The sequence below is a fragment of the Acomys minous genome (assembly GCF_964271855.1).
Source record: "Acomys minous genome assembly, chromosome: 2".
NCBI classification, from domain to species: domain Eukaryota; kingdom Metazoa; phylum Chordata; class Mammalia; order Rodentia; family Muridae; genus Acomys; species Acomys minous.
In genome coordinates, this window is record NC_140484.1 from 46,253,955 (window position 1) to 46,266,195 (window position 12,241).

A 12,241-nucleotide genomic window follows, 5' to 3' on the forward strand; every position below is an offset into this window, starting at 1 on the left:
ATGATGAGCACATGGCTACTAGAACAGACTGATAGGGCAGAAGCCCCTACAGAAGCCATCATGTTGGCAAGTGATTGAATTTTATGGATTTTTAAAGTTGCTAGTAGAAGAGTGCCTCAGGATATGCCCACCATAGTACCTATAGCTTATTCCAAGTCACAGTCACTCTGTGTCAGTCATTGGGGAACTAGCTGGGAAAATAAAACTGCTGAAATAATATTTTATTGAATCAATTAATATAGAAAAAAGAATCCAACTTTATATACTCAGGCTTCCAGGATTTTGTAGGCAGTGTATGGATTGTCATTGGCCAATGATTGTATGTCCAAGAAAGGTATTTAAAGAAATTTCTCACTGTCAGGAAATGGCTTTGGGGGTCTCCCAGCAAAAAGTAGCAACAGTTTCGGACAAAGGCTGAGAATCACCAGGTTATAGAAAAAAGTGTAGCATTAAATTTCCTATATACTATAAGGATATATTAATATCAGAATTGATACCTGCAAATGGTTTGAGTTGGGGATGCAGATTTGTTTACGTTTCCACAGAAAATGAATATCTGTGAATACAATCAAAATTTATAAGATTAGAATTCAGCAGGAGAGGTCTCCTGAAAACCTGGGCCACTGATCAAAAGCACTTATCTCACTGTCAATGGTTCTGTTTCTATTTTTCCGCTAATCACATCATAATTAATGGCTTTAAACAGAAAGGGAGAAATGTAGAATGTAGTGAGAATTTTGTTATTTTGCTTTCTTTAAAAAAAATACAGAAATGTTATGAGAATATGGTTTTATTTTAAATCCGGGTATGGGGATAAGAGGATACTTCACAGCAAGTGACTGAGTTGCCTCTTACTCTAGTAGGGGTATGGTTTGGCCAGCTGAAGACAGTTTCTATGAGTGTGGGATGTTTGGAATTCTGGAAAATTTCAGGTTATATATAAACACTAGGGACCTGAGATTCTGGGACTATTGTTGGATGGTTACAGGTTTGATGCTGTTGGTTGCTATTTGTTAAGTACTCATGTGCAAAAAAGCAACAGGAAAAAATTACATATCTTAATGGTGAAGTACAAAGTTTATCCAATGAACCTGACACCCCTAAACAGTAGGAAGTAGTCTGAGGATAGCTTCTTCCCCTTTCCCTGCTATCACTAGCTGCCGTTATGTGGTCAATAAGGATGGCATAGGAACAGAAAAAGGAATAAAAAAAAATAGTAAACACCACCTACGTGTGTGTGTGTGTGTGTGTGTGTGTGTGTGTGTGTGTGTAAATAAATACGTACAACCTGATTAATCCATTCAATGTTTTAAGTATATGATTTCAGGGATAATTGGTTGTTATTAGATAACCAGTTATGGGCATCTTATTTTTCTTGCTCCCAGAATTTCCTAGTAGTCTGTAGTTCTTTCTCTAGGTGTCTCACAAAACATCTAACTACATTATTTTTCCTGTACCTATTTTCTTTTTGAGTTATACACTCAGTTACCAATATTGCTATATTATAATTAACTTTTTTGTTTTTTTTTTTTTAAGACAGGGGTTCTCTGTACAGTCTAGGCTGTCCTGGACTCACTTTGTAGACCAGGCTGGCCTTGAACTCATAGAGATCCACATGCCTTTGCCTCCACAAGTACTGGGATTACAAGCATGTGTCACTGTGCCCAGCGAGCTGTTAACTTTTTGAGGGAAGTTTATATTCTTTTGTATGACCCCCTAACTTTAATCCCTTTCTACTATATATGCAGCTGATCCTCACATTCTCAGAAACACCTTTTGTCTGGAATGAGTTGATAAACCTAACTTTGATTTAACATGCATACCTCCAATGATCTTAAATTTCTGTTATGTTTTTCAAACATTCTTTATGTTTCCCCACTGTTAAAACTGCTATAAAAGAAATGTAAACATTAAGTTATTCAAGTTATTTACATATTTTAAATACACTTCATTTGCCAGATGTATCACTTGTAAGTGTCTTCGCCCATCCTGTAGGTTGTCTCCTAGTCTGTTGAGTGTCCTCATTCTTATGTGAAAACTTCTTGCTTGTTCTGATCCATTTTGGCTGCTCTGGATGGACTTTTGGCCTGTGATTTTGAGATTTTCTTGATTGCATTCTTACGCCAACATCCTGAGGCCTTTCCTTTGGGTCTTCTGATGTTCTCATAGTTTAAGGACATATATTTATATTTTAAATTCATTTTTGTGCATAGTGAGACATAAACCTCTAATTTCATTTCTTTCCTGTGCATAGCACTCTACATCTCCCAGCTTTGCTTACGTAAGAGATTCGTGGTCTGTTCTTGGAAACTGTCAAAAATAGGTTGGCTGTAGGGCTGAGGAAGCTGCCCGTGGTAAATTGCTAAGTTAGCAGGTATGAGACCTTAGGTTCAACGCCCAGGGCATGGGGGAAGGTAGGATTTTGTAAATCCATAGATTTGATTTGGGATTCTCTATTCTGATCATTTATCCTTTCTACAGTTTTAGGGATATTGTTTAACAGAAGAAATTTATTTTTATTTGTGTGTGTACCTATCTGTCTATATGTACGCCAAATGTGACACAATGCTCAAGGAGGCCAGCGGAGAACATCAGATCCCATAAGAACAGAGTTCGCAGGTGGTTTTGAGCATCTTCTCATGGGTGCCCATGGGAATACGGTTCTCTGGAAGAGGAGTGAACACTGTCTCCAGTTTAAGCCATATCTCCAGCCCCTTTACACTGGTTTTTATACAAGTACCATGCTCTTACTATATTTTTATAGTACATTTGAAATCAGGTATCTTGATACCTAAAACCATCTTCCTTTTACTTAATACTGCTTTAGATTTTATAATTTTGTATGAAATTTGTTCTTAAAATCCATAAACATGGAAGATTTTTCTACTTATTTGTGTCATCTTCAGTTTCTCCATTAGTGTTTCATAGTCTTCGTGTGAAGACTTAGCACTTTCATGGTTAAATTTATTCCTAGTTTTCATTTTGTTTTTGAGATAGGGTCTCAATATGTACCCCATGCTGGCCTTGAACTCATGGTATTCCTTTGTCAAACTCCCAAGTGCAGAAGTTACTAGACTGTACCTCCATGTCCAGTGCTTCCTGGGCTTTTTTATTTTGTGTATGAGTGGACACTTTATCGTAATGGCTGATATTTTTGATATGCTATTGAATTTGGTTGACTAATATTTTTACATCTGTGTTCATCATGAATAACACCTTAAAGCTTTCTCACTTGTCATATACTTGATAGCATTACCAATACTGCCTTCGATTTTTTTTTTGAAAGATGTTCTCTTCTTGAATTTCTTCATTAGTTTGAGAATTTGGGGACTAGTTCATTAAAAGTTTTGTAGACTTAAGAGTTGAATCATTCAGACTTTGGGCTATTTCCTCAGTATAGAGCCTTGTGGCTGTTTTATCTAGAAATTTCTTTATATCTTCTAGTTTATCCTTTCTTTATAAACTTTCTTATATCTTCTGGTTCATCATCATATTATTGTTTATACTCTTTTCTTACGGTCCTTGGCATGAGTATAGTGTTATTTATAATGTCTTCTTCTTCATATCTGTTTTTATCTTTTGTCTGTTTTTGTTCCCTTAGATAAAAGACTAAAAACACAAGCAGAGGCAGGCAGCTCTCTATGAGTTCGAGGCCAGCCTGGTCTACAGGTAAAGTTCCAGGACAGCCAAAGCTACACAGAGAAACCACGTCTCAAAAAACAAACAAACAATTCAACAAAAATGGCAGCAGCTGCTAGCACCCTCTCTGGAGCCCCAAGGAATCTGAAAGACCCACGGAGGCCTCTAAGGGTAACACAGCGGCAGAAAAGGAGTCCTCAGAGCCTGATCCAGAACAACTGTGAAAAAAAAAAGTCTTACAAGAATATGCTTTTTTTTTTTTTAAATGCACTCATGAAACTAAAAAGAAAAATGACAGGATAGAGCTTCACATGGTGGAAGATGATGAACCTATATCCTTCTCCACCACCATGTCTCAGCCAGCAGGCTACAAGCACAATGATAGTGTCTGATGAGCCTTGGGGCAGCTTACACTGATAACAGGGAGATGGGCAGCAGCCCGAAGCTCCCACAGAAACTTGTCATTACTGAATAGGGCCATTCCTAGGCCTACCAGCAAGCCCGCAGCATGGAGCCACCAACTGCAGCTGTAGCCCAAGCTGCTTGCCCTGCGGGAAGACAGTAAACAGCAGCACAGCACAGGGCAATGGTGTGCAAAAGTTGAATCTAGCTAGCTCAGGGGATGGGGGTGGTATGGCAGACTTCTAGGACAGTGGAGAAGTGTCCTGTAGCTAGGAGTGCGCACAGAGTCTGACATCATTCCCTGTCTAGCTGCAGCAGCATCCTGACTCTGGACAACAGCAGGATCTCCAAGACAAATCTTGGCCATGGTCCAGTATTTATGGTGCTTCAGAAACTAGAAATTTTGAACCAGACCAACAACTCATTGTAATGATATTTGCATGTAAAACTGTGTTGGGCGTTGCTGAGTAGGGCTGACAGAGTGGTGTGCAGCAGCCTGGAGCTTGTGCAGACTTAGTTCTCCATCCCCAGCACACGGCACAGTCTAATGATAGCCCTGGTTCTAAGCAATTCAGAATTTCAGAGATGAAGAACAGTTAATTTTCTAGATTAGACCTTCCCAAAGACCCCTATGAATTGTTCTGCTCCTGGAAGCCATGTTGGTATTTGTAGTCCACTGCCCTAGGATAGGTTGAAGCTTGAGGTTCATGTGGATATCTCTGGGCTGCCACTGGAGGCCATGTGGATTTCTACCAGTGCTACCACTGGAGGCTAGATGGACATCCTTAGACTGTGCTACTGCAGGAGGCCATATTAGTGTCTGTGGTCTGGATTGCCATGGGAGTCCATGTTGATATGAATGACCTGTACTGCTGCCTCAGGCCATGTTGATGTCCATGGCCCATGTTGCCACAGAGGGCTATGTTGGGGTCTGTGGTCCTGCTGCAGCCTGGGATCCTGTTTATATCAGTGGTCTATGCTGTCACAGAGGGCCATGTTATGGTCCATAGTCCTGCTACATCCAGAGCTCCTGTTGATGTCCATGGCCTGTGACACCACTAAAGGCCTGTCCATGGGCCAGTCTACTACTGGGCCCATACTGATGCCCAAGGCCAATGTTATCCCTGAGGCCATGCTGATGTCCTCAGCCTGTCCTGTTACTGAGGGCTATGATGGTGTTGAAAGAGTTGACTGTGTAGACAAAACGTATTATATTCTTCTAGATATATCAATCATAATTATGGAGTTAATTTTATAAATTAATTATAAATAATCCAGCATCAAAACACTTTCACACTGAGTTGCCTTTACGCTCTCAACTTCAGTATCTCCTGGTTAATTTGCAATCCTACAAGAGAATGTTTCTTATGGCAAGAGCTCTTCTCTGCCTCTTCATTTTTTGCAGTTCGAGCACAGAGATTGCGGTTTTTACATTTCATTCCCCAACTGAGCCAATTTACGTGTGTAGCAGAAATCTCAGAAGCCCTGCCCCTGTATATAGAATATTTGTTTTCAGAACAAGAACTGATCATTTTATTTCCATGAAACAGAATAACTAATTTTTTATTGAAAATAGATTCCTCTTTCACACAGTACATCTACCACAGTTTCCACTCCCTCCGTTCCTCTCAGCTCCCCCTCTCCTCCCGCCTCCCTCAGATCCATTCCATCTTCATTTTCAAGAGGCAACAGCCAAACAGGACAAAACAAGATACAGTAAGACAAGGCAAAAGGTTGCACAAGGCAACCCCATAGAAGAATAACTATTTTTTAAGATGTATTTATTTTTGATGCATGACTGTTTGCCTGCATGTGTGTGTGCCATGTATGAGCTTGAAAAGGTCAAAAGAGGGCATCAGATATCCTGGAACTTAAGTTGCTAAGCATTATAAGCTGCCATTGCTAACTGGAAACTGGACATGGGTTCTCTGAAAGAGCAATACCCACTGTTAAACTTAGTCATCTCTCCAGCCCCCAAATAATGAAGTTTTCAGAGTTCCAGGAATTTTAGGGGAATTATTTCAATTTGCTCCTTCCCAGAGGATTTAACTGACTGGCCCAAAGTGACCCTTGCAGGCAGCAGCAGTCCTGGAAGTAACACCTAAACATTAAAATGTAAATGAGTTGTTTTCATTCCAATGACAGTGAGTCACAGTAAAAAGTCACTTGGTGATAGAGAGTGAATCAGAGCACTTGCTGCTTTTGCAGAGACTCCAGGTTCAGTTCAAAGCACCCACATAGACGCTCACCACCATCTCCAGCTCCAGTTTCAAGGAATCCAATGCCTTCTTGTCTCCACAGGTGTGCTCCTGGTGCAAACACATACCTGTAGGTAAAAAGTCATACACACAAAATAAGTAAATTTTTAAGTCAGTGGAAAGGAAAGACACTTCTTGGCCCTGACTCAAGAAACGGAGTTATTTGTGCTATTAGCTTACATACCTGGAGTGATTTCTATTTATCAAAGCACCATGTGAAGACTTTCTTATTTATATCTTATTTAATGAACTCAGCATCCTTTGAGGCAGAAGTCATTATTTATATCAGTTTAACAAGTAAATATGTTGATCTTTAAGAGCTTATATAACTTCATATTTGTTTTCTATTGATAAGAGAATGCAGTTAGAATTTAATCCAAAATATCTCAGCTGGAAATTTTTGTTCCTAACTACTATATTTTAGCACAAATTTTAGTCTGTTTGTGTGTGAGGTTTATTAGCAGATCAGGATGTCTTAAAGTGAAAGGCTGTTCTTTAACATAAGAGGAAGTATTCTTGGACCCAAAGAAAGGAAGTCTCATAGGAGAATAAGGTGGGGGACATTGGTAATGGGCAGCCAGCCCCATCACCATTACTCCAGAGGACAATTAGTACTCAGAAGATGTTAGCTGTAATGGTTTCTCAGGTTTACACATTGGAACCTGGAGTAGCCACAGTGGGCAGCCTCTGGGGGGTTATCTCTGCCCATTAAAATAATAAACTCCCACAGGTTACCTGGAAACTTTAGTGAAAAAATAGCAAGGATTCCAGAAGCACACATTTTTATTTACACGAAGTCAGTGTGTGTGTGTGTGTGTGTGTGTGTGTGTGTGTGTGTGTGTATGTGTGTGTGTGTACACATATGCATATATATATAAATATATCCAGAAATGAGGCACACAGCAGTAGGAAATGCAAATGAACAAAAGATTACAGAAGAGGCCACAACCTTCTCTTGTGGTACAAGATCTCAAGATACTTCACCTAAAGAAATTCAGTAAGTCTAAACAATTCCTTCCCACTTTATTCTCCTGAAAATACAACAGCCTAACTTATCCCAGCTTTCATCTGTAAAAGGGGCAGAGAAATACTGCCAAGTTCTGAGGCTCTACAGACCACACTTTGTACAAACTAAGTCCTTACAACAGTGCCTGGCACAGAACAGGTATTAAATAAGCATTCACAATTATATCGTGATTGCTATTAAATGTTAGAGTTATTATTTGTAACTAAAAAACCATATTATGTGTTTTATCATAGTAATGTGCCAAGCGTAGTAACTGATGGGCCCCTAATGCTTCACTCTGAGGATAAATAAAGGAAAACATTTCATCCGCTCTACAAGTATTTACCGGGTGCCTGTGACTTGAGGCAAGATTCAGTATTGTAGAACACCCCACGAGAGCCAGAAGCACATGTAATTGAGTGACAAGAAACAGAGTTATGCTTGGACACAGGTGGACGGTCAAACATAGAAATGAGAGGAAATCCAACAAGGGAACTTTACCAGTGTATGGCAAAGGTTCTTTTGCTTTTTTGAGACACACTTGTGTTCACTTTGACCTGGAATCAGGACCAATCTGCCTTTCTTAATTGATTACCTCGTGTGTTTAGAATGATAATCTGATCTGGCTAATGACATCCAAGCTGAACTTTGCTGATTACTGTCCTAACAAATCCTTTCTTCTTCCAACTTATTTTCTCTGGGGGAATCCTAGTGACTGAACCACAGCTAAGCCAGTATCAGTCACTTCTGGAATTTTTCATGGAAACTTATTTATAGCTCTTCCATTTTGTAATTCTATGACGCTGAGATTGGTCAAATACAAATTTTCATTTTTCTGTTAATTTTTTTTGGTGACTTGTAGAAAATCTTTCAACAATTTTATAATGCTAAACATATATGTATACATATTTTTCCTCTTGGATTTGTTGTGTGGAAAAAATGAAATAGTAGATTATGGCTTGGATTCTCTGCCTCTACCCACACATACAGATATAATACATCAAAACTTATGGTCTTTCTAATTCATTTCCTTGTCTTTGAGTTTTATATTAATTACATATAAAACATTAAAATGACCAACTTTGTTTTGCCTTAATCTTGGCTCCTCTTTTTAAGTAAGAAAATCTAAAAATGCCATAGAAAACCTAATTCCAAAAGGACTTGAAGCACGGCTGATTCAAGCATCCCACTTTGTCTTTGATACAGTGAAGCTTTGGAGACATGAAGTGGCTTTCCCCAGCCCCTGCCAAGACTGGAAAGTTGCTAAGGACACAATTCATTTTCTCACTTCTCATTCACGTCTATTCCTTTAGACTAAATCTTTTCTAGTTAACAAGGTATATGCCATACAACTTTTAAATGGTGCTAACAGATTGTTCTGGGTTACTTGGCTGATTTAGGCAGAAGATATCTGGAATTATTAACTGGGTGTTAATAGTTTCTATGATCTTCCAAGCATGTCTATTCTCTGTCTCTGTCTCTGTCTCTCTCTCTCTGTCTCTCTCTCTCTGTCTCTCTGTCTCTGTCTCTGTCTCTCTCTCTGTCTCTCTCTCTGTCTCTCTCTCTATCTCTATCTCTCTCTGTCTCTCTCTCTCTCTCTGTCTCTCTCTCTCTCTGTCTCTCTCTCTCTCTGTCTCTCTCTCTCTCTGTGTCTCTCTCTCTCTCTCTCTCTGTGTGTGTGTGTGTGTGTGTGTGTGTGTGTGTGTTACATGTTCATCTATGTGAACATGTGCATCAGGAATATGTACGTGATGGCCAGAGGTCAACACATAGCATATTCTTTAATTGTTTTCCACCTGCATTTCTAAATGAGAGTCTCTCAATGAACTCTGAGCTTACTGGTTTTGCTGCTACCCTGGCTGGCTGGAGAGCTCCAGGCATCTTTCTCCTGTCTCTGCCTGACCAAGCCCAGGCCCAGTGCCAAGATTACAGATGTGCCTGGTTAGGCTTGTTTTGTTTTTTGTTTGTTTGTTTGTTTGTTTGATTTTGTTTTTGTTTTTTTGAGGGTAGGCTTTTTTCATAGCTGCTGGGAAGCCACACTCAGGTCTTCAAGCAAACATCTTACTGGTGGAGCCATCTCAATAGCTCTATCTTTTTTTTTAATTTTAGACAGAGTCTCATGCATCCCACGATGGCTTTGAACTAACTGTATAGAATCACAGTGAATTTCTAACCCTCCTTGGATTACACATGTGTGCCAACCTACCCAGTTTATGTGGTGCTGGAGGTCAAATGCAGGCCTTTGCACATGCCAAGCAAGCAGTCTGCCAACTTAGTTACATCTCAAGCCCCAAGATGTTGCCCTTAAAGTTATAAAGACAATCTCTCTAACACCAGGATTGTCCCTTCTTTTCTGCAGGAAGCTCATCTATGGCTGGAGAAAGAAACAACACAGCTGTAACCAGATTCGTCCTCCTGGGACTTTCAGATCAACCTCAAATAAAGGTCTTCCTTTTCATCCTCTTTCTGGGGATTTACCTTCTGACCTTAGCCTGGAACCTGAGCCTCATCAGCCTCATCAGGATGGACCCTCATCTCCACACACCTATGTACTTTTTCCTCAGTAATCTCTCCTTCCTAGACATCTGTTATTCATCCTCCACAGCCCCCAAGATGATTTCCGACATTATCACAGATCGGCACACCATTTCTTTTCTTGGCTGTGCCACACAATATTTTATCTTCTGTGGAATGGGGCTGACAGAATGCTTACTCCTGGCAGCTATGGCCTATGACCGGTATGCTGCAGTCTGCAACCCACTGCTCTACATGGCTCTCATGTCTCATACTCTGTGTTTAAAGTTGGTGGCTGGTGCCTATATGGGTGGTTTCCTTAGTTCTCTGATTGAAACATGCTCTATCTACCAGCATGATTTCTGTGGGCCCAACATCATCAACCACTTCTTTTGTGACCTTCCTCCAGTCCTGGCTCTAGCCTGTTCTGATGTCTTCACCAGCCAGGTGGTGACCTTCCTTATAGGTGTCATTGTGGGCGTGATGTTTGTCCTCGTGGTCCTCATCTCTTATGGGTACATTGTTGCTGCTGTCCTAAGGATCAGCTCAGCTAAAGGTAGGACCAAGGCCTTCAGCACCAGTGCATCTCACCTGACTGCTGTGACTATCTTCTATGGCTCTGGTTTCTTCATGTACATGAGACCCAGTTCCAGCTATTCCCTCAGCCAGGACAAGGTGGTGTCTGTATTCTATGCTGTGGTGATCCCCCTGGTGAACCCCATCATCTATAGCCTCAGAAATAAGGACATTAAAAGTGCCATGAGGAAAACGATGGAAAGGGACTATGCTTTCTCATAGACATGCATGTTTCTGATACTGGGCACTATTTACAGGATGATCCGAGTGGCTGAATTTTGCAGAAATTTATGCAGTTTTAACTATTTGATCTTCAAGATGTTTTTAATGGACTAAGCTCATTCTCCTCTCTGTTATCTTATTTTCAGCTAGAGACTGATTTGTCATTATTAGAGTCTAAAATAAATAACGTGTACATTGAGGTTTCAAACGTCCTCTTTAGAGGAAAACCTCACCATGACAACATAACATTCTGCAGCATCAAAATACCGCTTGTCCATACTTTAGATATGGGACACAGAAAAACTGAGCTGGAACTCAGAGGAAAGCTTCCTTCCCTGCTGCCTAACATAAACATCACCAGAGAGTATTGAGTAGCCTGTTGGGAGATAAGTCATCAACAGTAGCACCTCGCTGTGGGCTTGCCTATTACAACACCAAACTGTTTGATAATATATGCTCATTAGAACAATGGTGGCATGGATGTTTTAAAGATCACCGGTCACTTCATGATTGGATCTGATGCCTGTTCTATTGTAGGGCATACATGTACCTGGTACTATAAACATGATCTAAACCTTCTGGCTAAAGAAGCCACAATACTTCGTGAGAGTCTAGTGATAACTTGCTGTTGATACATGGCTATGTAGCTAGTCAAGATGTCTTGTGCATTTACTCCCAACACTGGAGAAAGAAGCAGACTGACCTCAGTGAGTTCAAGACCAGCCTGGTCTACAAAGTGGCCCTCAGCCAGCCAGAGCTACACAGTGAGACCCTGTTTTTAAAAAAACAAACAAACAAATAAATGGATATGTATTGAAACTGTCTGCTAATTAATTATGTTTAATATCCTTAGACATCTCAGCCTTTGGTCAGCCTCTTGTCAGTGGGAAGTGACCAGAACAGAGATTCACGACTGGTCAAGGAGCTGAGAATAAGTGACTTTTGAGTATTCAACATTAAGTGGAACATCTGTATGACTTTCTCTATCCCCCAAGGTTCAGGTAATAGCGTGGACAAGGAGAAGAAAGCATGTATGAGGATGGGGGTGAATGCTATGGAATTCTGCCTTCTAAAAATGGCATAGCTACTGAACTCCTGAACTCACATCTGCTTTGGTTACCTACACAAGAGCTGCAAGAGCTGATGCCCTTCAGTGTTTCACCCACCCAGAAGTGAGGGGTCATTGGATGCTAATGGTTCCTGAGAGAGTGTCAGTCACATTTCTCCATTTCTCGATTTTCCTCTGGTAAGCATCACATGATCCAGTAAAAGACTTCACAGTCATGCACGTGCAAGAACCCAAAGTAAACTTAGTGAGTTATTTTTTAAAGATATGAAAACAGAAGAAAAAGGTGTTGAGAAGAATAACAGTTTTAGAAGGAATACAAGTGGACAAAAAAGAAAAGTGAGATTTAAATATGATCAAAGCACATTATATGCATGAAGGAAATTTCAAAGAATAATTTTACATTATATATTTTAAAGAAATGTAGTATTTTATCTAAAGTACGCATTTTTTGTTCCTTCAAAATTCATGGCTTGAGGAAGAGCCAGATTAATTTCCAAGGTGGTTGTACAAGTTGGCACTCCAACCAGCAATGGAGGAGGGTTCCCCTTTCTCTGC

General features: G+C 40.2%; 1 protein-coding gene across 1 annotated transcript; it reads left to right on the forward strand.

The window, feature by feature from the left end:
• Positions 1–9,675: 9,675 nt before the first annotated feature.
• LOC311609475 (olfactory receptor 5A2-like) lies at positions 9,676–10,617 on the forward strand (the record flags this gene model as incomplete). The annotated part of the gene is made up of 1 exon (XM_084802595.1): positions 9,676–10,617. The coding sequence occupies one exon, from the start codon at positions 9,676–9,678 to the stop codon at positions 10,615–10,617; it is 942 nt and encodes a 313-aa protein (XP_084658721.1).
• Positions 10,618–12,241: the final 1,624 nt, after the last annotated feature.